The sequence below is a fragment of the Tinamus guttatus genome, unplaced genomic scaffold, assembly GCF_059628265.1.
Source record: "Tinamus guttatus ecotype Peru unplaced genomic scaffold, ASM5962826v1 Tinamus_guttatus_pri_ptg000472l, whole genome shotgun sequence".
NCBI classification, from domain to species: Eukaryota; Metazoa; Chordata; class Aves; order Tinamiformes; family Tinamidae; genus Tinamus; species Tinamus guttatus.
This window is the reverse complement of record NW_028289006.1, coordinates 7,818,971-7,846,215: the sequence shown is the minus strand read 5'-3', so window position 1 is coordinate 7,846,215 and position 27,245 is coordinate 7,818,971. Positions and strand designations below refer to the sequence as shown.

At 46.1% G+C, this 27,245-nt stretch overlaps 1 protein-coding gene across 1 annotated transcript; it reads left to right on the top strand.

Moving 5' to 3' along the window:
• Positions 1-20,754: 20,754 nt before the first annotated feature.
• RLIG1 (RNA 5'-phosphate and 3'-OH ligase 1) lies at positions 20,755-26,862 on the top strand. The gene is made up of 7 exons (XM_088532894.1): positions 20,755-20,865; positions 22,315-22,432; positions 22,875-22,970; positions 23,406-23,522; positions 23,917-24,111; positions 25,123-25,292; positions 26,333-26,862. Exons 1-7 carry the CDS (start codon positions 20,776-20,778, stop codon positions 26,519-26,521), a joined length of 975 nt encoding a protein of 324 aa, XP_088389020.1. The 5' UTR covers positions 20,755-20,775; the 3' UTR covers positions 26,522-26,862.
• Positions 26,863-27,245: the final 383 nt, after the last annotated feature.

Here is a 27,245-nt window from a genome sequence, read left to right as displayed (position 1 = left end):
GCACAGACTTGGACCTCTTTTTCACAATTAGGGTGAGGGCAGGAGAGCTGTGCTGGGAGCCCTTTTTGGTGTGGGGCACAAAATGGGTCCTTGTGCCAGCTGGTCTCTGAAAATCTTTTTCCCAGTTAGGGTTAGGGTCAGGGTTGAGAGAAGGAGAGAGCGTAGAGGCAACGTTGAAGTCGGTGTGGAATGCAGACCCGAAACGAAGCAAAGCGGTGCCAAGAGAACTGTGCTGGGAGTACTTTTTGGTGTTGGCCAAAAATGGGTCCTCGTGCTAGCACGGACTTGGAACTGTTTTTCCCAAATAGGGTTAGGGTTAGGGTTAAGAGAAGGAGACAGAATAGAGGCAGTGTTGGAGTGGGATTGGAAAGGGGCCTCAGAAGGAAGCGAAGCACTGCCAAGAGAGCTCTGCTGAGAGCACTTTCTCTGGTGGTCCACATAACGGGTCCTAGTGCCAGTTGGGCCCTGAAAGTGTTTTTCCCAATTAGGGTTAGGGTTAGGGTTGAGAGAAGGAGAGAGTGTAGAGGCAGATTTTGTGTTCGTGTGGGAAGACAGTTTTAAAGGAAGCAAGGTGAGGGCAGGAGAGCTGTGCTGGGAGCCCTTTTTGGTGTGGGGCACAAAATGGGTCCTTGTGCCAGCTGGTCTCTGAAAATCTTTTTCCCAGTTAGGGTTAGGGTTAGGGTTAGGGTTGAGAGAAGGAGAGAGCGTAGAGGCAACGTTGAAGTCGGTGTGGAATGCAGACCCGAAATGAAGCAAAGCGGTGCCAAGAGAACTGTGCTGGGAGTACTTTTTGGTGTTGGCCAAAAATGGGTCCTCGTGCTAGCACGGACTTGGAACTGTTTTTCCCAAATAGCGTTAGGGTTAGGGTTAAGAGAAGGAGACAGAATAGAGGCAGTGTTGGAGTGGGATTGGAAAGGGGCCTCAGAAGGAAGCGAAGCACTGCCAAGAGAGCTCTGCTCTGAGCACTTTCTCTGGTGGTCCACATAACGGGTTCTAGTGCCAGTTGGGCCCTGAAAATGTTTTCCCGATTAGGGTTAGGGTTAGGGTTGAGAGAAGGAGAGAGTGTAGAGGCAATGTTTGTGTTCGTGTGGGAAGACAGTTCTAAAGGAAGCAAGACGAGGCCAAGAGAGCTGTGCTGGGAGCCCTTTTTGGTGTGGGGCACAAAATGGGTTGTCATGCCAGCACAGACTTGGACCTCTTTTTCACAATTAGGGTGAGGGCAGGAGAGCTGTGCTGGGAGCCCTTTTTGGTGTGGGGCACAAAATGGGTCCTTGTGCCAGCTGGTCTCTGAAAATCTTTTTCCCAGTTAGGGTTAGGGTTAGGGTTGAGAGAAGGAGAGAGCGTAGAGGCAACGTTGAAGTCGGCGTGGAATGCAGACCCGAAACGAAGCAAAGCGGTGCCAAGAGAACTGTGCTGGGAGTACTTTTTGGTGTTGGCCAAAAATGGGTCCTCGTGCTAGCACGGACTTGGAACTGTTTTTCCCAAATAGGGTTAGGGTTAGGGTTAAGAGAAGGAGACAGAATAGAGGCAGTATTGGAGTGGGATTGGAAAGGGGCCTCAGAAGGAAGCGAAGCACTGCCAAGAGAGCTCTGCTGAGAGCACTTTCTCTGGTGGTCCACATAACGGGTCCTAGTGCCAGTTGGGCCCTGAAAGTGTTTTTCCCAATTAGGGTTAGGGTTAGGGTTGAGAGAAGGAGAGAGTGTAGAGGCAGATTTTGTGTTCGTGTGGGAAGACAGTTTTAAAGGAAGCAAGGTGAGGGCAGGACAGCTGTGCTGGGAGCCCTTTTTGGTGTGGGGCACAAAATGGGTCCTTGTGCCAGCTGGTCTCTGAAAATCTTTTTCCCAGTTAGGGTTAGGGTTAGGGTTAGGGTTGAGAGAAGGAGAGAGCGTAGAGGCAGCGTTGAAGTCGATGTGGAATGCAGACCCGAAACGAAGCAAAGCGGTGCCAAGAGAACTGTGCTGGGAGTACTTTTTGATGTTGGCCAAAAATGGGTCCTCGTGCTAGCACGGACTTGGAACTGTTTTTCCCAAATAGCGTTAGGGTTAGGGTTAAGAGAAGGAGACAGAATAGAGGCAGTGTTGGAGTGGGATTGGAAAGGGGCCTCAGAAGGAAGCGAAGCACTGCCAAGAGAGCTCTGCTGAGAGCACTTTCTCTGGTGGTCCACATAACGGGTCCTAGTGCCAGTTGGGCCCTGAAAGTGTTTTTCCCAATTAGGGTTAGGGTTAGGGTTGAGAGAAGGAGAGAGTGTAGAGGCAGATTTTGTTTTCGTGTGGGAAGACAGTTTTAAAGGAAGCAAGGTGAGGGCAGGAGAGCTGTGCTGGGAGCCCTTTTTGGTGTGGGGCACAAAATGGGTTGTCATGCCAGCACAGACTTGGACCTCTTTTTCACAATTAGGGTGAGGGCAGGAGAGCTGTGCTGGGAGCCCTTTTTGGTGTGGGGCACAAAATGGGTCCTTGTGCCAGCTGGTCTCTGAAAATCTTTTTCCCAGTTAGGGTTAGGGTTAGGGTTGAGAGAAGGAGAGAGCGTAGAGGCAACGTTGAAGTCGGTGTGGAATGCAGACCCGAAACGAAGCAAAGCGGTGCCAAGAGAACTGTGCTGGGAGTACTTTTTGGTGTTGGCCAAAAAAGGGTCCTCGTGCTAGCACGGACTTGGAACTGTTTTTCCCAAATAGGGTTAGGGTTAGGGTTAAGAGAAGGAGACAGAATAGAGGCAGTGTTGGAGTGGGATTGGAAAGGGGCCTCAGAAGGAAGCGAAGCACTGCCAAGACAGCTCTGCTGAGAGCACTTTCTCTGGTGGTCCACATAACGGGTCCTAGTGCCAGTTGGGCCCTGAAAGTGTTTTTCCCAATTAGGGTTAGGGTTAGGGTTGAGAGAAGGAGAGAGTGTAGAGGCAGATTTTGTGTTCGTGTGGGAAGACAGTTTTAAAGGAAGCAAGGTGAGGGCAGGAGAGCTGTGCTGGGAGCCCTTTTTGGTGTGGGGCACAAAATGGGTCCTTGTGCCAGCTGGTCTCTGAAAATCTTTTTCCCAGTTAGGGTTAGGGTTAGGGTTAGGGTTGAGAGAAGGAGAGAGCGTAGAGGCAACGTTGAAGTCGGTGTGGAATGCAGACCCGAAATGAAGCAAAGCGGTGCCAAGAGAACTGTGCTGGGAGTACTTTTTGGTGTTGGCCAAAAATGGGTCCTCGTGCTAGCACGGACTTGGAACTGTTTTTCCCAAATAGGGTTAGGGTTAGGGTTAAGAGAAGGAGACAGAATAGAGGTAGTGTTGGAGTGGGATTGGAAAGGGGCCTCAGAAGGAAGCGAAGCACTGCCAAGAGAGCTCTGCTCTGAGCACTTTCTCTGGTGGTCCACATAACGGGTTCTAGTGCCAGTTGGGCCCTGAAAATGTTTTCCCGATTAGGGTTAGGGTTAGGGTTGAGAGAAGGAGAGAGTGTAGAGGCAATGTTTGTGTTCGTGTGGGAAGACAGTTCTAAAGGAAGCAAGACGAGGCCAAGAGAGCTGTGCTGGGAGCCCTTTTTGGTGTGGGGCACAAAATGGGTTGTCATGCCAGCACAGACTTGGACCTCTTTTTCACAATTAGGGTGAGGGCAGGAGAGCTGTGCTGGGAGCCCTTTTTGGTGTGGGGCACAAAATGGGTCCTTGTGCCAGCTGGTCTCTGAAAATCTTTTTCCCAGTTAGGGTTAGGGTTAGGGTTGAGAGAAGGAGAGAGCGTAGAGGCAACGTTGAAGTCGGTGTGGAATGCAGACCCGAAACGAAGCAAAGCGGTGCCAAGAGAACTGTGCTGGGAGTACTTTTTGGTGTTGGCCAAAAATAGGTCCTCGTGCTAGCACGGACTTGGAACTGTTTTTCCCAAATAGGGTTAGGGTTAGGGTTAAGAGAAGGAGACAGAATAGAGGCAGTGTTGGAGTGGGATTGGAAAGGGGCCTCAGAAGGAAGCGAAGCACTGCCAAGACAGCTCTGCTGAGAGCACTTTCTCTGGTGGTCCACATAACGGGTCCTAGCGCCAGCTGGGCCCTGAAAGTGTTTTTCCCAATTAGGGTTAGGGTTGAGAGAAGGAGAGAGTGTAGAGGCAATGTTTGTGTTCGTGTGGGAAGACAGTTTTAAAGGAAGCAAGGTGAGGGCAGGAGAGCTGTGCTGGGAGCCCTTTTTGGTGTGGGGCACAAAATGGGTCCTTGTGCCAGCTGGTCTCTGAAAATCTTTTTCCCAGTTAGGGTTAGGGTTAGGGTTAGGGTTGAGAGAAGGAGAGAGCGTAGAGGCAGCGTTGAAGTCGATGTGGAATGCAGACCCGAAACGAAGCAAAGCGGTGCCAAGAGAACTGTGCTGGGAGTACTTTTTGGTGTTGGCCAAAAATGGGTCCTCGTGCTAGCACGGACTTGGAACTGTTTTTCCCAAATAGCGTTAGGGTTAGGGTTAAGAGAAGGAGACAGAATAGAGGCAGTGTTGGAGTGGGATTGGAAAGGGGCCTCAGAAGGAAGCGAAGCACTGCCAAGAGAGCTCTGCTGAGAGCACTTTCTCTGGTGGTCCACATAACGGGTTCTAGTGCCAGTTGGGCCCTGAAAATGTTTTCCCGATTAGGGTTAGAGTTAGGGTTGAGAGAAGGAGAGAGTGTAGAGGCAATGTTTGTGTTCGTGTGGGAAGACAGTTCTAAAGGAAGCAAGACGAGGCCAAGAGAGCTGTGCTGGGAGCCCTTTTTGGTTTGGGGCACAAAATGGGTTGTCATGCCAGCACAGACTTGGACCTCTTTTTCACAATTAGGGTGAGGGCAGGAGAGCTGTGCTGGGAGCCCTTTTTGGTGTGGGGCACAAAATGGGTCCTTGTGCCAGCTGGTCTCTGAAAATCTTTTTCCCAGTTAGCGTTAGGGTTAGGGTTGAGAGAAGGAGAGAGCGTAGAGGCAACGTTGAAGTCGGTGTGGAATGCAGACCCGAAATGAAGCAAAGCGGTGCCAAGAGAACTGTGCTGGGAGTACTTTTTGGTGTTGGCCAAAAATGGGTCCTCGTGCTAGCACGGACTTGGAACTGTTTTTCCCAAATAGGGTTAGGGTTAGGGTTAAGAGAAGGAGACAGAATAGAGGCAGTGTTGGAGTGGGATTGGAAAGGGGCCTCAGAAGGAAGCGAAGCACTGCCAAGACAGCTCTGCTGAGAGCACTTTCTCTGGTGGTCCACATAACGGGTCCTAGCGCCAGCTGGGCCCTGAAAGTGTTTTTCCCAATTAGGGTTAGGGTTAGGGTTGAGAGAAGGAGAGAGTGTAGAGGCAGATTTTGTGTTCGTGTGGGAAGACAGTTTTAAAGGAAGCAAGGTGAGGGCAGGAGAGCTGTGCTGGGAGCCCTTTTTGGTGTGGGGCACAAAATGGGTCCTTGTGCCAGCTGGTCTCTGAAAATCTTTTTCCCAGTTAGGGTTAGGGTTAGGGTTGAGAGAAGGAGAGAGCGTAGAGGCAGCGTTGAAGTCGATGTGGAATGCAGACCCGAAACGAAGCAAAGCGGTGCCAAGAGAACTGTGCTGGGAGTACTTTTTGGTGTTGGCCAAAAATGGGTCCTCGTGCTAGCACGGACTTGGAACTGTTTTTCCCAAATAGCGTTAGGGTTAGGGTTAAGAGAAGGAGACAGAATAGAGGCAGTGTTGGAGTGGGATTGGAAAGGGGCCTCAGAAGGAAGCGAAGCACTGCCAAGACAGCTCTGCTGAGAGCACTTTCTCTGGTGGTCCACATAACGGGTCCTAGCGCCAGCTGGGCCCTGAAAGTGTTTTTCCCAATTAGGGTTAGGGTTGAGAGAAGGAGAGAGTGTAGAGGCAATGTTTGTGTTCGTGTGGGAAGACAGTTTTAAAGGAAGCAAGGTGAGGGCAGGAGAGCTGTGCTGGGAGCCCTTTTTGGTGTGGGGCACAAAATGGGTCCTTGTGCCAGCTGGTCTCTGAAAATCTTTTTCCCAGTTAGGGTTAGGGTTAGGGTTAGGGTTGAGAGAAGGAGGGAGCGTAGAGGCAGCGTTGAAGTCGATGTGGAATGCAGACCCGAAACGAAGCAAAGCGGTGCCAAGAGAACTGTGCTGGGAGTACTTTTTGGTGTTGGCCAAAAATGGGTCCTCGTGCTAGCACGGACTTGGAACTGTTTTTCCCAAATAGCGTTAGGGTTAGGGTTAAGAGAAGGAGACAGAATAGAGGCAGTGTTGGAGTGGGATTGGAAAGGGGCCTCAGAAGGAAGCGAAGCACTGCCAAGAGAGCTCTGCTCTGAGCACTTTCTCTGGTGGTCCACATAACGGGTTCTAGTGCCAGTTGGGCCCTGAAAATGTTTTCCCGATTAGGGTTAGGGTTAGGGTTGAGAGAAGGAGAGAGTGTAGAGGCAATGTTTGTGTTCGTGTGGGAAGACAGTTCTAAAGGAAGCAAGACGAGGCCAAGAGAGCTGTGCTGGGAGCCCTTTTTGGTGTGGGGCACAAAATGGGTTGTCATGCCAGCACAGACTTGGACCTCTTTTTCACAATTAGGGTGAGGGCAGGAGAGCTGTGCTGGGAGCCCTTTTTGGTGTGGGGCACAAAATGGGTCCTTGTGCCAGCTGGTCTCTGAAAATCTTTTTCCCAGTTAGGGTTAGGGTTAGGGTTGAGAGAAGGAGAGAGCGTAGAGGCAACGTTGAAGTCGGTGTGGAATGCAGACCCGAAACGAAGCAAAGCGGTGCCAAGAGAACTGTGCTGGGAGTACTTTTTGGTGTTGGCCAAAAATGGGTCCTCGTGCTAGCACGGACTTGGAACTGTTTTTCCCAAATAGGGTTAGGGTTAGGGTTAAGAGAAGGAGACAGAATAGAGGCAGTGTTGGAGTGGGATTGGAAAGGGGCCTCAGAAGGAAGCGAAGCACTGCCAAGAGAGCTCTGCTGAGAGCACTTTCTCTGGTGGTCCACATAACGGGTCCTAGTGCCAGTTGGGCCCTGAAAGTGTTTTTCCCAATTAGGGTTAGGGTTAGGGTTGAGAGAAGGAGAGAGTGTAGAGGCAGATTTTGTGTTCGTGTGGGAAGACAGTTTTAAAGGAAGCAAGGTGAGGGCAGGAGAGCTGTGCTGGGAGCCCTTTTTGGTGTGGGGCACAAAATGGGTCCTTGTGCCAGCTGGTCTCTGAAAATCTTTTTCCCAGTTAGGGTTAGGGTTAGGGTTGAGAGAAGGAGAGAGCGTAGAGGCAACGTTGAAGTCGGTGTGGAATGCAGACCCGAAATGAAGCAAAGCGGTGCCAAGAGAACTGTGCTGGGAGTACTTTTTGGTGTTGGCCAAAAATGGGTCCTCGTGCTAGCACGGACTTGGAACTGTTTTTCCCAAATAGGGTTAGGGTTAGGGTTAAGAGAAGGAGACAGAATAGAGGTAGTGTTGGAGTGGGATTGGAAAGGGGCCTCAGAAGGAAGCGAAGCACTGCCAAGAGAGCTCTGCTGAGAGCACTTTCTCTGGTGGTCCACATAACGGGTTCTAGTGCCAGTTGGGCCCTGAAAATGTTTTCCCGATTAGGGTTAGGGTTAGGGTTGAGAGAAGGAGAGAGTGTAGAGGCAATGTTTGTGTTCGTGTGGGAAGACAGTTCTAAAGGAAGCAAGACGAGGCCAAGAGAGCTGTGCTGGGAGCCCTTTTTGGTGTGGGGCACAAAATGGGTTGTCATGCCAGCACAGACTTGGACCTCTTTTTCACAATTAGGGTGAGGGCAGGAGAGCTGTGCTGGGAGCCCTTTTTGGTGTGGGGCACAAAATGGGTCCTTGTGCCAGCTGGTCTCTGAAAATCTTTTTCCCAGTTAGGGTTAGGGTTAGGGTTGAGAGAAGGAGAGAGCGTAGAGGCAACGTTGAAGTCGGTGTGGAATGCAGACCCGAAACGAAGCAAAGCGGTGCCAAGAGAACTGTGCTGGGAGTACTTTTTGGTGTTGGCCAAAAATGGGTCCTCGTGCTAGCACGGACTTGGAACTGTTTTTCCCAAATAGGGTTAGGGTTAGGGTTAAGAGAAGGAGACAGAATAGAGGCAGTGTTGGAGTGGGATTGGAAAGGGGCCTCAGAAGGAAGCGAAGCACTGCCAAGAGAGCTCTGCTGAGAGCACTTTCTCTGGTGGTCCACATAACGGGTCCTAGTGCCAGTTGGGCCCTGAAAGTGTTTTTCCCAATTAGGGTTAGGGTTGAGAGAAGGAGAGAGTGTAGAGGCAATGTTTGTGTTCGTGTGGGAAGACAGTTCTAAAGGAAGCAAGACGAGGCCAAGAGAGCTGTGCTGGGAGCCCTTTTTGGTGTGGGGCACAAAATGGGTTGTCATGCCAGCGCAGACTTGGACCTCTTTTTCACAATTAGGGTGAGGGCAGGAGAGCTGTGCTGGGAGCCCTTTTTGGTGTGGGGCACAAAATGGGTCCTTGTGCCAGCTGGTCTCTGAAAATCTTTTTCCCAGTTAGGGTTAGGGTTAGGGTTGAGAGAAGGAGAGAGCGTAGAGGCAACGTTGAAGTCGGCGTGGAATGCAGACCCGAAACGAAGCAAAGCGGTGCCAAGAGAACTGTGCTGGGAGTACTTTTTGGTGTTGGCCAAAAATGGGTCCTCGTGCTAGCACGGACTTGGAACTGTTTTTCCCAAATAGGGTTAGGGTTAGGGTTAAGAGAAGGAGACAGAATAGAGGCAGTATTGGAGTGGGATTGGAAAGGGGCCTCAGAAGGAAGCGAAGCACTGCCAAGAGAGCTCTGCTGAGAGCACTTTCTCTGGTGGTCCACATAACGGGTCCTAGTGCCAGTTGGGCCCTGAAAGTGTTTTTCCCAATTAGGGTTAGGGTTAGGGTTGAGAGAAGGAGAGAGTGTAGAGGCAGATTTTGTGTTCGTGTGGGAAGACAGTTTTAAAGGAAGCAAGGTGAGGGCAGGACAGCTGTGCTGGGAGCCCTTTTTGGTGTGGGGCACAAAATGGGTCCTTGTGCCAGCTGGTCTCTGAAAATCTTTTTCCCAGTTAGGGTTAGGGTGTAGGAGAAAGGGAGACTGCGACACCATATGGTCATCGACAAGACTCGTTTATTGAACATTCAGTGTGCACTCTTATACACAACTTAATTAGGTTCATGCATATTGCAAAGCTTGAGCTCAGGATAGGTTAGCTCTTATTTGCGTCAACGAAATTCTATGCAAGATTTCCCCGTACACGCGAGCGCTTCTTTACAATGATTGGTCAAGACCCCGCGTCCATGCGTCTAACTATACAGTGTGATAGGCTAACTAACAGAGGCTAACTAACGGTGCCCACGTGTCCTCACATTTAACGACCGTCCCCCTCTACTTGTTTGTCTCAACTCTTTGCCTCCTTATCTGACTCTCCGCAAGATCTCCTTATCTCTTAGTCAGCAGTCCTTCCACCCTTTCAGCTAGGCCTGGCGCCCTTCTGCCCTTTCATCTAGGTCTGGCGCCCTTCTGCCCTTATCTGGCTTGCTCACAGCATGACCACTGGCCTTCAGGAATCCCACAATTCCCCCTTCTTGTTTTTGAGCAAGCCAGAATTCTTGATGGTTCACCCAAAATATGTCTTTGATCGCCTTGTCTACTGTCTGTCTCAGACACTTAATCAGGCAGGGAACGACCACCAAAATGCACAAGATTAGTGGAATCATCAAACCCGTTTTGCTCAGTGATTGTAGCCAGCCAAACCTTCTTTACAGCATTCTCAATCATATTTGATACACATTTCAATAAGCAAGGCACAACTAGTAGAATGCAACATAGGATCAACAACACCATCCCAACACTTAATACCTAACACCGGTGCATCGAGTTGATCTGCTGTTCCACAAAGCCAACAACTCTTGATTTGGTTATAATTAACAATCTGCCTAAAAAGCATAACATATCCATTAGCGCTAAAAGCAGCATTAACCCCTATAATAGCGTTAAAAGCAATATTACCTCCTAAAAGCTACAACATACAGCTAATAACAACAGTAACACTTCTTCCTCCCATGTTTTCCTTCTGCAGGCTCACACTTTCCACAGCTAGGGTACTGGTTGCTTGCCTGCTACATCTGATCTAGGCGAGTTTGCTTCCAGCCAAGGTCTCACCCATTTCGCTGGCACCCATCTGGTTCCAATATCTATAAATCAAAAAATTTAAAAAATTCCCAATTCTCCCCCTCTTTTTTTTTTTTTTTTGTTTTTTGTTTTGTTTTGTAGCCAGTATTTCAGCTTTTGGTTCTTCATTCTTACTTCCTGTGCAGAAGTATTTCCCTAGTCTCTTTCCAAGGACACAAGTCAGAGTACAGCTCCCATTCCTCCACTGGTGGGGGGGACGCCATAGTCTGAGTTATTCCTGGCTTTCCCGCTTTCAAATTCTGCACTTTCTTGTTGTACTTAGTCAATCCTCTCTGCTGATACACATTACACAATAAACATCTAAAGACCACACACACAAACAGCACAAACATAGTTTCTGTCGAGTGGCACGACCTCACGTAGCCGTGCACTTCACTAGTGAGTTCCACTGTTTCAATTGCCAAAGCCGATCCTTGTCGCCAATTAGGTGCGAATGGGCTTGGGATTTGGCAATAATCACCCAAAACAATGTGGCTACTGCGAGCCTCTATTCAGGTGAAAGCATCTTTAATAAGCAATGTATGAATAACTACTCTTGAGGTAATACTTGTCGGCAGGATACTGAGACTGAACATCTTCTCGAGTTGGCAGATTAGAGGGTTGCTGACAGGCTCCTAACTCGGCGGGCGTCCCCGCAGAGACAACGTGGGTCTCAGTGTTAGGAGTCTCACCCCCCCCTCTCTCCGCACTGTCTGTTTAAGCCCGGTGCATCCTGCCACGTAGGGCCAGTACGTGCCAGCAGGCAGACCGGGGGGCGGACAAACTCCACCTTCAGTCACATAACCTTCCCTCCTGGGTGCGCAAGTGCGCATATCAGAAAGCGGTCCCAGCCGTCAGTCTGAGGCTCCTGCCTTCCTCATCTTCCTCCCTCTCAGGTGTTTGACCTTCAAACTAGTTTAGAGGATGTTTGCAGTTCCCGGGCAGGCAAACATCTTCTTTCTCAAGATCCCATTATGACTCTACAGATCATACAAATTTCCTCCTTTCAACCATACCTCGTGTCAGCATCATTATACAAAGGACACAACACATAATACAGACGAACATAGCAAACAGAAATAATAGCCCTAATAACGGTTTCTGCCCTTACTTAAAGCATTACAATTCTTCAACCCCCACTTTAAAAGACAGATCAAATTCCCCTGCACCTCCCCCCTGGCTGTTGTCAAGCCCTCAGCAACGTCAGTCTCCTTGATCTCATTCGCCTTCTCTTCCCCGGCCCCCTTCTCTAATTTTTCAAGGCGATTCAACAAGTCCTGGACCCAGCCGGGCTGTTCCTCAGGCTCGACAGGGGGTCCGGAAGTGGGGGTGCAGATGGTGCAGGTGCTGCAGGTGCAGGTCGGGGGGTTTTGGCGATGGATCTCCAAACACCAGCCGTTGTCGGTGGCGTGGCGGTCCCGGTCCTGAAGTGCTTGCAAAGGCTGCCGTGACTCCGGCGGCCACTTTGCTTTTTGCTTTCACATCGGATTTGAATACTAGGTGGGGCTCGGCTTTGAACCCATTCTCTCTGCACCAGATCAAAAGCTTGCAGAGGGCCTGTTCATCAGTAGCTTGCTCCAGGGATTGCACGAGCCTATTCACCAAATTTCCGTAGGACTTCCACAATCCCTGCTTCACCATGGTCTTATCATCATCTAACATTGCATCCCATAGCTTATCACCCAGTTTTCGCCACTCTGATAACTCATGCACTGTATGTGGGACAATAAAGCAACCTTTCGCATACCCCCAGGCTAATAATCCCGGTAATTCTTTCTTTAAGTCAATTCCCTGTACGTTACATTGTTGTAAGGTACGGGTAAATAATTCATACGCCACTTGCCTATCCATTCCTGACGTCAGCGCGCTGTTGCAGCTCTCCAGGCTCCGGTGGCGCGTATGGCCCGAAACCATCTATATGATCTTCGGGGGTGCCGTCCTTCCAGCGTTTGCTTGGCGGATTTGCACCGTCCTGGCTGCAGAGGACCCAACTCCTACTTTCTCCACCGTGGTGCGTCCTTCTCCCGATTTCTTTTCTGTCCGAGAGAGGATTGCCCTTCGTTGTATCACGTCGGGGTCACCATTTGTAGGAGAAAGGGAGACTGCGACACCATATGGTCATCGACAAGACTCGTTTATTGAACATTCAGTGTGCACTCTTATACACAACTTAATTAGGTTCATGCATATTGCAAAGCTTGAGCTCAGGATAGGTTAGCTCTTATTTGCGTCAACGAAATTCTATGCAAGATTTCCCCGTACACGCGAGCGCTTCTTTACAATGATTGGTCAAGACCCCGCGTCCATGCGTCTAACTATACAGTGTGATAGGCTAACTAACAGAGGCTAACTAACGGTGCCCACGTGTCCTCACATTTAACGACCGTCCCCCTCTACTTGTTTGTCTCAACTCTTTGCCTCCTTATCTGACTCTCCGCAAGATCTCCTTATCTCTTAGTCAGCAGTCCTTCCACCCTTTCAGCTAGGCCTGGCGCCCTTCTGCCCTTTCATCTAGGTCTGGCGCCCTTCTGCCCTTATCTGGCTTGCTCACAGCATGACCACTGGCCTTCAGGAATCCCACATTAGGGTTAGGGTTAGGGTTGAGAGAAGGAGAGAGCGTAGAGGCAGCGTTGAAGTCGATGTGGAATGCAGACCCGAAACGAAGCAAAGCGGTGCCAAGAGAACTGTGCTGGGAGTACTTTTTGATGTTGGCCAAAAATGGGTCCTCGTGCTAGCACGGACTTGGAACTGTTTTTCCCAAATAGCGTTAGGGTTAGGGTTAAGAGAAGGAGACAGAATAGAGGCAGTGTTGGAGTGGGATTGGAAAGGGGCCTCAGAAGGAAGCGAAGCACTGCCAAGAGAGCTCTGCTGAGAGCACTTTCTCTGGTGGTCCACATAACGGGTCCTAGCGCCAGTTGGGCCCTGAAAGTGTTTTTCCCAATTAGGGTTAGGGTTAGGGTTGAGAGAAGGAGAGAGTGTAGAGGCAGATTTTGTTTTCGTGTGGGAAGACAGTTTTAAAGGAAGCAAGGTGAGGGCAGGAGAGCTGTGCTGGGAGCCCTTTTTGGTGTGGGGCACAAAATGGGTCCTTGTGCCAGCTGGTCTCTGAAAATCTTTTTCCCAGTTAGGGTTAGGGTTAGGGTTAGGGTTGAGAGAAGGAGAGAGCGTAGAGGCAGCGTTGAAGTCGATGTGGAATGCAGACCCGAAACGAAGCAAAGCGGTGCCAAGAGAACTGTGCTGGGAGTACTTTTTGGTGTTGGCCAAAAATGGGTCCTCGTGCTAGCACGGACTTGGAACTGTTTTTCCCAAATAGCGTTAGGGTTAGGGTTAAGAGAAGGAGACAGAATAGAGGCAGTGTTGGAGTGGGATTGGAAAGGGGCCTCAGAAGGAAGCGAAGCACTGCCAAGAGAGCTCTGCTCTGAGCACTTTCTCTGGTGGTCCACATAACGGGTTCTAGTGCCAGTTGGGCCCTGAAAATGTTTTCCCGATTAGGGTTAGGGTTAGGGTTGAGAGAAGGAGAGAGTGTAGAGGCAATGTTTGTGTTCGTGTGGGAAGACAGTTCTAAAGGAAGCAAGACGAGGCCAAGAGAGCTGTGCTGGGAGCCCTTTTTGGTGTGGGGCACAAAATGGGTTGTCATGCCAGCACAGACTTGGACCTCTTTTTCACAATTAGGGTGAGGGCAGGAGAGCTGTGCTGGGAGCCCTTTTTGGTGTGGGGCACAAAATGGGTCCTTGTGCCAGCTGGTCTCTGAAAATCTTTTTCCCAGTTAGGGTTAGGGTTAGGGTTGAGAGAAGGAGAGAGCGTTGAGGCAACGTTGAAGTCGGTGTGGAATGCAGACCCGAAACGAAGCAAAGCGGTGCCAAGAGAACTGTGCTGGGAGTACTTTTTGGTGTTGGCCAAAAAAGGGTCCTCGTGCTAGCACGGACTTGGAACTGTTTTTCCCAAATAGGGTTAGGGTTAGGGTTAAGAGAAGGAGACAGAATAGAGGCAGTGTTGGAGTGGGATTGGAAAGGGGCCTCAGAAGGAAGCGAAGCACTGCCAAGAGAGCTCTGCTGAGAGCACTTTCTCTGGTGGTCCACATAACGGGTTCTAGTGCCAGTTGGGCCCTGAAAGTGTTTTTCCCAATTAGGGTTAGGGTTAGGGTTGAGAGAAGGAGAGAGTGTAGAGGCAGATTTTGTGTTCGTGTGGGAAGACAGTTTTAAAGGAAGCAAGGTGAGGGCAGGAGAGCTGTGCTGGGAGCCCTTTTTGGTGTGGGGCACAAAATGGGTCCTTGTGCCAGCTGGTCTCTGAAAATCTTTTTCCCAGTTAGGGTTAGGGTTAGGGTTAGGGTTGAGAGAAGGAGAGAGCGTAGAGGCAACGTTGAAGTCGGTGTGGAATGCAGACCCGAAATGAAGCAAAGCGGTGCCAAGAGAACTGTGCTGGGAGTACTTTTTGGTGTTGGCCAAAAATGGGTCCTCGTGCTAGCACGGACTTGGAACTGTTTTTCCCAAATAGGGTTAGGGTTAGGGTTAAGAGAAGGAGACAGAATAGAGGCAGTGTTGGAGTGGGATTGGAAAGGGGCCTCAGAAGGAAGCGAAGCACTGCCAAGAGAGCTCTGCTGAGAGCACTTTCTCTGGTGGTCCACATAACGGGTTCTAGTGCCAGTTGGGCCCTGAAAATGTTTTCCCGATTAGGGTTAGGGTTAGGGTTGAGAGAAGGAGAGAGTGTAGAGGCAATGTTTGTGTTCGTGTGGGAAGACAGTTCCAAAGGAAGCAAGACGAGGCCAAGAGAGCTGTGCTGGGAGCCCTTTTTGGTGTGGGGCACAAAATGGGTTGTCATGCCAGCACAGACTTGGACCTCTTTTTCACAATTAGGGTGAGGGCAGGAGAGCTGTGCTGGGAGCCCTTTTTGGTGTGGGGCACAAAATGGGTCCTTGTGCCAGCTGGTCTCTGAAAATCTTTTTCCCAGTTAGGGTTAGGGTTAGGGTTGAGAGAAGGAGAGAGCGTAGAGGCAACGTTGAAGTCGGTGTGGAATGCAGACCCGAAACGAAGCAAAGCGGTGCCAAGAGAACTGTGCTGGGAGTACTTTTTGGTGTTGGCCAAAAAACGGTCCTCGTGCTAGCACGGACTTGGAACTGTTTTTCCCAAATAGGGTTAGGGTTAGGGTTAAGAGAAGGAGACAGAATAGAGGCAGTGTTGGAGTGGGATTGGAAAGGGGCCTCAGAAGGAAGCGAAGCACTGCCAAGACAGCTCTGCTGAGAGCACTTTCTCTGGTGGTCCACATAACGGGTCCTAGTGCCAGTTGGGCCCTGAAAGTGTTTTTCCCAATTAGGGTTAGGGTTAGGGTTGAGAGAAGGAGAGAGTGTAGAGGCAGATTTTGTGTTCGTGTGGGAAGACAGTTTTAAAGGAAGCAAGGTGAGGGCAGGAGAGCTGTGCTGGGAGCCCTTTTTGGTGTGGGGCACAAAATGGGTCCTTGTGCCAGCTGGTCTCTGAAAATCTTTTTCCCAGTTAGGGTTAGGGTTAGGGTTAGGGTTAGGGTTGAGAGAAGGAGAGAGCGTAGAGGCAACGTTGAAGTCGGTGTGGAATGCAGACCCGAAATGAAGCAAAGCGGTGCCAAGAGAACTGTGCTGGGAGTACTTTTTGGTGTTGGCCAAAAATGGGTCCTCGTGCTAGCACGGACTTGGAACTGTTTTTCCCAAATAGGGTTAGGGTTAGGGTTAAGAGAAGGAGACAGAATAGAGGCAGTGTTGGAGTGGGATTGGAAAGGGGCCTCAGAAGGAAGCGAAGCACTGCCAAGAGAGCTCTGCTGAGAGCACTTTCTCTGGTGGTCCACATAACGGGTCCTAGTGCCAGTTGGGCCCTGAAAGTGTTTTTCCCAATTAGGGTTAGGGTTAGGGTTGAGAGAAGGAGAGAGTGTAGAGGCAGATTTTGTGTTCGTGTGGGAAGACAGTTTTAAAGGAAGCAAGGTGAGGGCAGGAGAGCTGTGCTGGGAGCCCTTTTTGGTGTGGGGCACAAAATGGGTCCTTGTGCCAGCTGGTCTCTGAAAATCTTTTTCCCAGTTAGGGTTAGGGTTAGGGTTAGGGTTGAGAGAAGGAGAGAGCGTAGAGGCAACGTTGAAGTCGGTGTGGAATGCAGACCCGAAACGAAGCAAAGCGGTGCCAAGAGAACTGTGCTGGGAGTACTTTTTGGTGTTGGCCAAAAATGGGTCCTCGTGCTAGCACGGACTTGGAACTGTTTTTCCCAAATAGGGTTAGGGTTAAGAGAAGGAGACAGAATAGAGGCAGTGTTGGAGTGGGATTGGAAAGGGGCCTCAGAAGGAAGCGAAGCACTGCCAAGAGAGCTCTGCTGAGAGCACTTTCTCTGGTGGTCCACATAACGGGTTCTAGTGCCAGTTGGGCCCTGAAAATGTTTTCCCGATTAGGGTTAGGGTTAGGGTTGAGAGAAGGAGAGAGTGTAGAGGCAATGTTTGTGTTCGTGTGGGAAGACAGTTTTAAAGGAAGCAAGACGAGGCCAAGAGAGCTGTGCTGGGAGCCCTTTTTGGTGTGGGGCACAAAATGGGTTGTCATGCCAGCACAGACTTGGACCTCTTTTTCACAATTAGGGTGAGGGCAGGCGAGCTGTGCTGGGAGCCCTTTTTGGTGTGGGGCACAAAATGGGTCCTTGTGCCAGCTGGTCTCTGAAAATCTTTTTCCCAGTTAGGGTTAGGGTTAGGGTTGAGAGAAGGAGAGAGCGTAGAGGCAACGTTGAAGTCGGTGTGGAATGCAGACCCGAAACGAAGCAAAGCGGTGCCAAGAGAACTGTGCTGGGAGTACTTTTTGGTGTTGGCCAAAAAAGGGTCCTCGTGCTAGCACGGACTTGGAACTGTTTTTCCCAAATAGGGTTAGGGTTAGGGTTAAGAGAAGGAGACAGAATAGAGGCAGTATTGGAGTGGGATTGGAAAGGGGCCTCAGAAGGAAGCGAAGCACTGCCAAGAGAGCTCTGCTGAGAGCACTTTCTCTGGTGGTCCACATAACGAGTCCTAGTGCCAGTTGGGCCCTGAAAGTGTTTTTCCCAATTAGGGTTAGGGTTAGGGTTGAGAGAAGGAGAGAGTGTAGAGGCAGATTTTGTGTTCGTGTGGGAAGACAGTTTTAAAGGAAGCAAGGTGAGGGCAGGAGAGCTGTGCTGGGAGCCCTTTTTGGTGTGGGGCACAAAATGGGTCCTTGTGCCAGCTGGTCTCTGAAAATCTTTTTCCCAGTTAGGGTTAGGGTTAGGGTTGAGAGAAGGAGAGAGCGTAGAGGCAACGTTGAAGTCGGTGTGGAATGCAGACCCGAAACGAAGCAAAGCGGTGCCAAGAGAACTGTGCTGGGAGTACTTTTTGGTGTTGGCCAAAAAAGGGTCCGCGTGCTAGCACGGAGTTGGAACTGTTTTTCCCAAATAGGGTTAGGGTTAGGGTTAAGAGAAGGAGACAGAATAGAGGCAGTGTTGGAGTGGGATTGGAAAGGGGCCTCAGAAGGAAGCGAAGCACTGCCAAGAGAGCTCTGCTGAGAGCACTTTCTCTGGTGGTCCACATAACGGGTTCTAGTGCCAGTTGGGCCCTGAAAATGTTTTCCCGATTAGGGTTAGGGTTAGGGTTGAGAGAAGGAGAGAGTGTAGAGGCAATGTTTGTGTTCGTGTGGGAAGACAGTTCTAAAGGAAGCAAGACGAGGCCAAGAGAGCTGTGCTGGGAGCCCTTTTTGGTGTGGGGCACAAAATGGGTCCTTGTGCCAATTGGGCCCTGAAAATGTGTTCCCCAATTAGGGTTAGGGTTAGGGTTGAGAGATGGAGAGAGCATAGAGGCAGCGTTGAAGTGGGTGTTGAATGCAGACCCAAAAGGAAGCAAAGCGGCGTCAAGAAAGCTGTGCCTGCAGCACTTTTTGGTGAGGCTCACAAAATGGTTCCTTGTGTGAATACAGCCCTCAAAAGCTTTATCCCTATCAGGGCTTGGTTTAGGGTTGAGAGAAGGAGGGAGCGTAGAGGCAGCGTTTTAGTGGATGTGGAAAGAGACTGCCAAAAGAAGCCAAGCGGTGCCAAGAGAGCTGTGCTGGGAGCACTTATCGTGTTAGTAAGAAATGTCTTCTTCATTTTGTAATCTCTAGTCTCTCTTACTACTACATAGGAAGAGAAATTTAAGTTTTGCTGGGTGTCATTCCCAAAATAGCGTTATCATGGGCGGAAGGGTGTTATCATTACGTAGAGCTATATATATCATGATTGATACAAGGTGTTGGAAATAACTGTCTACTCCTTTCGATATCCATTGGTCTCCAGAGGTGATATGCCTTAGAGGCCTTAACAACCTGCTCTCCGAAACAAGTTGTGGTGATCGGTACTGGGCGATGCCTGACAAGAGCCACATGGCCCAAATGGTGGGTTTTATGGTGGTCTTGAGATCGCAAGTTAAGAAATTAGGTCCCAATCTTGTGGGAGTGTTATGTGCATGTAATGTCCCTAGCCATACATGCTTAAATCTATACTGCTCATGGTTTCACTACCCTGTTAACAATCAAGGTTCCTAGTCTATATGCCACTCAAGAGCGGCAGTGGGAGGTACTAGTTGACACTGAGCAGTCATTGGTGTATTCCAAGAGTCACAGCAGTCCAAGATCAAAAGTCAGAGATGCCTCTGGCATTTCACAGCTATTGAAGGCTGTCACTAGGGATCAAAGCCCATCAATATTGATAATTATGAAAAAGCATATGCCCTTAATCCTCTGAATTGTTGGTCAATTGCCTTTGACATGCCTTGTGCTTATGTGGCATTAATGTCAACCTGTGCCAGTGCCCACTGAAAGCAAAATCATTTTTTTAAGGAAAGCTAAGAAATCCTCCATAGATCTAGATATATCCATAGCTATCTATAGGGATTGGTATCTATATTCATTCACATTTGTTTATAGCTGTAAAAATTGATTCCTTTCAATACCAATTGAAATTCTTGGTATCAATGCCCTTATTGTTCCCAACGTAGATATTGCCTGTTGCCTGTCTGAGATTAAATTCTACAGATATCTCCCAAAACTATCAATTTAATTTCCCATTGAGAGAGATATATTTCCAGTAGGTATTGATGAGTATTATTGTACATTCCTCATCTTCTCTTTCATCCTATCAGCTGGGTTGCAATTTAAACTTCAGAATCACACACACACAAAAAAAAGAACAAAAATTCCTTTAGATAAAGTGGTAGCTTCTATAGAGATCTTCTCTGCAGAGATCTTCTCTATAGAGAACATTCTTTCTATAGAGAATATTGTATTGCAGCAGATAAATGGGAATTCAGAATCCTTATGTCTTGAACAAAGATGGTGCTCTTATGTTTGGATGTTTTTTGAAGCAAGTCTACACCTGACAAGAGAGAACAGGAGGTTTTTATGTAGGTTGGATGAGTTTTATTCATTCTCTTTTATTTTTTCTCTCACTTTTCTGAGGAAAATTTGAGGTGTTAAAATGAGGTATTACCTCAGTATTTTTGCTGTTATTTTGTGCGAGCAAGTCATAAGACAAAGTCCAAGATATACCTTTTTCTGATAGGTGTTAGAAATGCAGGTGACAAAACTTAGTGCATTCTGTGATAAGGCCCACCTTGAGATCTCTTCTGAGTAATGGTAAAATAGTTTTGCTAGGCCTAGGGTAATTACTTTTACTACTTAAGAAAGGGCATACAAAAGTATTATAAAATTTCCTTCAAATGTCAGTGAAACAACTCTCTAATGAAGACTGGATTAGAAGAGTAGTGCAAAAACATCATTTCCGTATACAAAAAGTCATAGCATTCCATTTCATACTAGTCTTGTCAGTTGAAGACAAGCCAACCCTGACATACTTAACAGTGTGTTTATATTCAGTTAGACTTCTCCTCTGAAGTCTTGTTTTTTTCTTTTTCTTTTTTCTTTTTCCTTCTCTTGTTTTTTTTTTTTTTTTTTTTTTTTTCCTGGGAACTAAGCAAAATGACTGCTAACCAAAACTTAAACTGGTCAAACTAAACTACAGTGCACGATTAAGCTGGCCTTTTTTTTTTCCCCTCCAATTTCTGAATTTGGATGGCTCTTTATTATTGTGAAACCACAAGTCCTTTAGAATTCTAGTGGGAAGGAAAAGATACATATGTGGAACTGGTCAGGCGAGGAGAAGGGAAGCTGATAGAGATACAGACTGGAATAGGGAACAATATAACATCATAACAGCCTTAGTACAGTGACTGACATGGGCTGTAAGAGCCAAGTAAACGTAACACAAAGACGATGACGGAGAAGTGGACAGAAAGGCTTTTGACAGTCTAATTCAGCTTCCTGCTAATGATCATTCCTTCAAGTATATTTTCCAGAATTCTGCCTCTCTGGATTTTGGACAGGGAAGGTGAGGGAGTTCTGCTCAGTATTTTGCGCTGTTCCAGAGTTTAATGAAACTCTTTGTATTTACAGATGGACTTGTAACACATACTGAACATGAGAGATGACCCAGGCACGATTCATGTACTCCCTGAACACCTTCTTGAAGCAGATTTTTAATCTTGTTTCAATAACTCGATAGATCTAGGCCACGCCAACGGCCGCCGCCGCGCGGCCCATGACGCCTCCCGCCGGGGGCGGCGCCCGTGCCGCGGCCATGGCGGCCCAGCCCCGCTCCGCACGCAGGGCCGCGGACAGGCGCGGGGGCGGAGAGCGGCGGCGCCGCCTCTCTCCTCGCTGACGAAGGAGGCGGCCTGGGGCGGTGCGGCCCTCGGCTCGGCCCTGGGCTCGGCTCGGCCGGTGGCGGCGGGCGGGCGGCGCCGCCATGAGCCGCAAGGGCTCGGTGCAGCAGAAGGTGCCGTGTCTGTTCGTGACCGAGGTGAAGGAGGAGCCCTCAGCCAAGCGGGAGCGACAGGTCGGCGCGGCACCGGGGCCCGAGCGGGGAGGCGGCGGGGTGGCCCTTGTGTCTCCCCCGCCTCTTCCCGGCCCGTGCGTCTCCCCTCTTGCGTCCCCCTCCCCCTTGCCTCAGAATTTTCATCTGAGTCTGCAGACTTGCAGAGGTGAAAATAGTCGAAGTGACTTGTTGGCGAGGTATAAAAAGGGTGTTTTGTAAAGGCTGAGCGTGGTGTTAGGTCTAATGGTAGACTTCCAGCCTACGTTTTCTGCTGCGCTTCGTGTTGGCACCTGCTGCTGCTCCATGCCTGTCCAGGGAACTCGTGCCTGTCCGCATGTTTGTCTTGTGCTGGGTGCTTGACTTCGGGGTGGAGGAGCAAAAATGCTGCCGATGGGTAAATAACTTGGGGGTTAAACTCTGGGTACCAGCCCCACATCGGTGATGGTCTGTTACGGTATTGCTCTGAGTTGTTGTTTCTTCATACGAAAAAAAGATAGGAGGTTAGAGCTGCAACCGGTGTGCATATGTGTACACATGCATTTCTTTTCTTGTTTGTTTTCCCTCCAAGTACAGGCATGTATGTAAAAAGGCCGTGTAAAAAGGCCATGTAATGTAAAGAAAAGCAGGAAGAAGGTTCTGAACACAATTCTTAGAATTCATAGAAATGGAAAACTCTTGCAAGAGAAGGACATCTGTTTCTTCTGTGTTGCTGGTAGAAAAAAAAAAGCACAAAAAACTTACTGAAAGAGCTTATAATTCGAAAGTGATTAGGGAGAGATGGATGGTTTATTATTATAGAGGAAAATCTGATTATTATACAAGAAAATATTTTAACCTAAAAACAAATGATCACATGTTTTTGTTGAAACTGAAATCCTATTGAATCCTGCACCACATAGAAATTTGAAATAGTTGTAGATTCCCAGATCTCTTATTTCTTTGCTTTTTTAAGGGGAAAATGTTTAGCTGACAACACTAATATTAAGTGGTATTTAATATTGGTATGCTGTGTTGCGCCCACATATTTTTAGCATTAGCACTAACCAGTATTGCAGAACTGCTACTATCTTTCAGCTTCAAATTAAAAGTTAGGAGCAAATGGGTCGTTAGACACGTGATGAACTTCAATTGCCATAGTCATACAGGGAGGCACATTTCAGAATTTTGTGTCACTGGGCTGGAGCCCTTCGTACATTAGAGGCACTATTTGAAGTCATCTCTAAATATAAATCAAGAATGGAAAAAGGGAAAATAGTTTGTAAGTAGGTTGCCTCTGCTCTTTTGTCTTGTGGCATTTTTCAAACAAATGTTTGGAGGAAATAATGGTGTGTTTGGAGAGTATTAGCAATTATCATGTATAACTCTGGCTTTGTACAGGTGAGCTCTAACAAGCAAGAATATGTCAACAAGGCAGTAAAATATCAGTGACTGGAGTTTAACATTGGGGTTTAACATTGGGGTCTTTTTCAGCCATTTAAAGTTTTGGCAACTGAAACTCTAAGTCGGAAAGCATTAGATGCGGATATATATAATGCAATTCCTACTGAAAAGGTGGATGGAACCTGCTGTTATGTAACTACTTACAAAGGTAATGGGAGATCCATATGCTTATTTCTTATGTTGTCTACTAGCCTTATGTTTTGCCTAGTTTTCAGCTTTACTTTATGTTTTCCTAGATTACAGTGTTTGGGAAATTCAAGTTTTTAACTAAACAGCTTGATTATAATATTATATGCTGTAAATACAATTTTTTAGACATCTATAAAATTATTACGGATTTTAGTCTCCACCATATATGAAGCGTAAGTATACATGCAAGCCAAGAAAATGGGCTAATCTGCTTTAGTATTTGCAATCATTAAACCTTTCTTGTACTCAAGAATTTATATAAAAGGTGTTTAATTTCGTTGAGGAGGGTTAAAAAAAGAGAGTTAAAAGATGTTTTACTTTTTGTGTAATCAGTTTTAATACTATGCAGAGAGTAGCATTACCTAAAATAACTGCTTGCTGTATACCTCTGGGATTTCTAGGGCAGCCGTACCTGTGGGCCCGGTTGGATAGAAAACCTAACAAACAAGCAGAGAAAAGGTTTAAACGATTCTTGTATTCACTGGAAGATAGCAAAGGTTGGTGAAGATCTCTTCCCTGCTTTGGTAATGTAGTCATTTCAGTTGGATAAACACCTTGGGTCTAATGAGGAAACGTCTGTGATCCCACTCCCTAATTTTTCTTCTTAATGTCAGTCGTAACTTTACTTCTCTTGCTCTAGTTTAAATATAATGTTGGCTATTTAAGCAATATTTCTGAATTTGAGTTAGTTTAGACATTTTAAACTTCCCAAAGGCTTTTATGCTACTTTAAACCATCCTAATTCTAGACTGCCAAAATATGCTGAGTGTTGGTACTTGTACCAAGTAACTGGCAATACCACCTTTAAAAAAATCAAATCAAAAAAAAATCACATCATATTGTGGTGTTTTAATTCTGATATTGAAAGAGTATCAAAATGTAAAATTGGCTAAGAGTTTGCCAGAAACTAAATATCACATTTATATGTTTAGAATTTGTTTGGAATATTGAAGAGGATTTCAAGCCTGTTCCAGATTGCTGGATTCCAGCAAAGGAAATAGAGTTCTGTAATGGGAATCCTTTGCCTGATGAAAATGGACATATGCCAGGTATGTATAGAAAAACACATTTTAAATGGGGGGAAAAAAAAAAAGGTTTTGCAGTGAATTAAAGCTTGTTCCTAAATTACATGTAGTAGTAACATTGTCAGAAAACAACTTGAATATCAATTCTTCACTTTTCAGTAAGGTTTTGTTTTGATACAGTGAAAATAATTACCTGTGCGGGTTAACTGTAGAGTCTCAGGAAACTTCAACTGAAACCGTAGTTCTCATTTTTAAGTTTCTTCGACATTTTTTGGAGATACAGCACAGGTTTTCCTGTTACTTTCTCTGTTTATAATTAATTTAAGTGATTATTAATCCATTTAGCATGTATCAAATGCAAATAAGCATTTGATAAATCTGTGCCTTTGGTTTGATAAAATATGATGTTTTCTCTTAGGTTGGGTGCCTGTGGAGAAGAATAGTAAACAGTATTGCTGGCACTCATCTGTTATAAATTATGATGCTGAAATAGCACTGGTTTTGAAGCACCATGCTGACCCTGGACTTCTGGAAGTCAGTCCAGTGCCTTTATCAGACCTTTTAGAACATACACTGGAGCTTATTGGAACTAATATTAATGCAAATCCATATGGTAAGTATAGTTTGTTGTTGAATACTTTTGTATTGAGTGATACTTTTGAATGAAGAATATACTGCTTTTTTGCCTTAACAGAAAAGTTGTATGTTCTAGCTAGTAATGGGCCACATCTTGTGTGGCCAATTTGTGTGACAACTGACAGGAAAAAGAGCTATACTGTCCAAGTAAGCTTTCTCAGTAATGAAGGCATGGTCTTCAATTCATGTTTACTGCACTTTACAGATCTCTTAATATGGCATAGTGTTTTTTTTTTTTTTTTTCTGGGAAATTCTCATTAAAAATTCTTAAAAGTTATATTAAATATCATTCTTTTTTTTTTTTTTTAAAAAAAAAGGTCTTTTGGTGTTACAAATACTATTCAAGAAAAAAATAGTATAAGCTATATTGTGGTTGTGGCTTCTCTCTTTAAAAGCCTTTTAACAAAAAACAATTAGGTTTGAGCATAAGTGAGATAAGTGAGTTTTTAGTTCTGGGCTTGGCTGTTAGGATAACTTGCAAGAATGAAAAGGACAAAAAGGTAGTACCTGGTCTAAGCATTTTCTTAAAAATTAAAAGGAACTGCAACAAAAAAATGATCTCACTTTAATCTCAGATGCAGACTTGCATCAAACAGTCAGCCGTGATGCAATAACTGGTATTTATAAGGTCATATACTTTGTTTTCAGAAACTGTGCTGTGGATCGTGATCTGAAGTACAATGAATTTAGTTAGTGACCTTTTGGTTGATGAGGTGAGCCTGGGGGCAAAACAGACAGACAGCTGTATAATCCCTCTATTGTCTTAAATTTTTTTATCTCTATAAAATATATTATATGAGAAGATAACAGCTATGTTGAATACTTAAATATCTATTTATCTATTTAAATGAAGACAAGATGGCAGTATATAATAGAAATCTACCTTGCTAGAGTGTTTTAATACAGCTGCAGTAACAAAAGTGAGGAAACTCTTAGCTCTAGTTATTAAATGGGAGTATCAGGAAGGCTTATGTTTCTTTTAACACAGGATTAGGAAGCAAGAAACAGCCTGTACACTTTCTTGTACCACATGGAGCATTTGAAATTAAGAATTCACCTGCCTTGAAACAAAATGATATATTGTCCTGGTTTGAAGGCTGCAGTGAGGGTAAAGTTGAAGGAATTGTGTGGCATTGCAACGACGGACGTTTAATCAAGGTAAATATAGATGGGCACACAAAAATCTATTTAAATGTCCCCAACAGAAAACTTTTATTAAAAAAAAAAGGAGGGGGGGGAAGGTGAGGGGGAAAATACATTAAAGCAGTATCTACTACTGCTGATGTTTGGGTGAAAAAATTATAGGTTTTTTGAGACAGAATTAGGATGAGACAACTTCTATCAATTATTTTATCTCTGTGTCTTCAAAAATCCTGTTTCCATATAAAAGCTATGATGCTGTTCCCCATGTAAAGTGCTGATGTTCACTCATATTTAGAAAACAAACAGGCAGCAGGCTACTGGATCCTGTTTTCCAGAGTCTGTTGATCTTTCAAGGTAGAGCTCTAGTATTCTAGCACCCACAAAGGTTTGGTTTTGTTGTGGGAATGTGGAAATAACACAAGCTGCTTATGTTTTTGCTTTAGTAATTGCAATCTCTTATTTTTAAGACTTAAGCTAATTTTAATCATAGGTAATGAAAAATATTAGTGCTCAATCAGAAAGTGCTGTCATAATTTATTCTAGCTGGTTGTGTCTTACAGTTCACCTTTACCTTATTTTCCAAATTCTTCGGTAGGAAGAATTTCTCCTAGGAAATTGTGTGATGGTGCACTTAGCCAAGCTAATGAACCGTGATCAGTGTAATGACAAGATATTTCCTTTTCATTATCTATATTATGCTAATAGCCATTACTCTGTGTTCTCAATTCCTTTAAACTATCTTCCTTGTCTGAATAGGGATCACTCAACATTTTAAGACGTCTTTTATTTTGGTAATTTATTTTTTGTAATGTTGACTTTTATTAACTTTATATTTGTGTATGTGTGTGTGTCATGCTTAAGCTGTGGAGGACACCTGGGTTCCAGTTTGTCTTTTCTGCTTCTTTGTCAATAATTAAAAGGATGGATAACACTGATGGATAGCAAGTGACCTAATGCAAGGGATCTTTCAATCTTCAAGCCCCAGTAGCTGGAAAGTGTTGGGTTACTATATTACAATCTCTGAAGTGATCTTTTTTTTTTTTTTTTTATTTTAGCTCCATCGCCATCATCTTGGTTTACGCTGGCCAACTGCAGAGACGTATCTGAATTCTCAGCCCGTTGTCATTTCCTTTAATAGAACTAAATATGACTGCAACTTTGAACCAAAGAGTTTGTTTCACCATTTTTCAAAGTTAGATGGTCAAAGATTTGACAGATTAAAAGATATCAACTTCGATGCTTGAAACATTTTTCCGTCTTTTAAGTTCATTGCCATTTGTGCTGCATTCCTCGTATTTTTTGTTTATCATGGAGAACTCTTAACAAAGCATCTAGTTGCTTAGGTAACGGTCTACCAGAACTACGATTAAAAACAGCCATGTATGCAAAACTGTTTCTCACAAAAAGAAATGTGACATTCACAGCATGCTTATAGCTATATCTCGTTGCTTAATATTCAGTTCTGAAAAATCCTTAGGTTCAAAAACTATTTCTTGAAACTGTTAAGTACAAGAATCTTGTCTGACACTGGCTAGTCCTCGTAGCTTATTTAATGAAGGCAGTCAATTGTAAAAGGTTCCATAGGTTGCACTTCTTTAAGTGTAATTACAACACTGCTACATTTAGAATTCAGATTTAGGATCTCATTGTTTCTCATCAGCGAAAAGCAGATTTTAGTTGGGACCAGAACTAGGTTTGAAATGTGGTCATTTAAGTTGCAACAGTTTTTCTTGGGTGAATACTGAAAACTTACTTGTTACTATTTAATAATAAGCTGTAGCATTATGTTACTACTTGAAAACTTCATTAAGCTGTGTCTTGTAGGCATTTCCACTATTTTGGGACACACACACACACACACAAAAAAATCAGTGTAAGCAGTGGAAAGTATACTATACTATACTGAAGTCCTTTGTAATTAGAAACCGCCATGACTTGGTCTACTAATACCCCTTGGGAAACTGTATA

What these genes read in the sequence shown, in the direction of transcription:
- RLIG1 (XM_088532894.1), top strand. Translation starts at nt 20,776, where the DNA reads ATGAGCCGCAAGGGCTCGGTGCAGCAGAAGGTGCCGTGTCTGTTCGTG. An exon ending in TTATGTAACTACTTACAAAG is followed by an intron (nt 22,433 to 22,874) that starts GTAATGGGAGAT and finishes TGGGATTTCTAG; the next exon opens with GGCAGCCGTACCTGTGGGCC. An exon ending in ACGACGGACGTTTAATCAAG is followed by an intron (nt 25,293 to 26,332) that starts GTAAATATAGAT and finishes TTTTTATTTTAG; the next exon opens with CTCCATCGCCATCATCTTGG.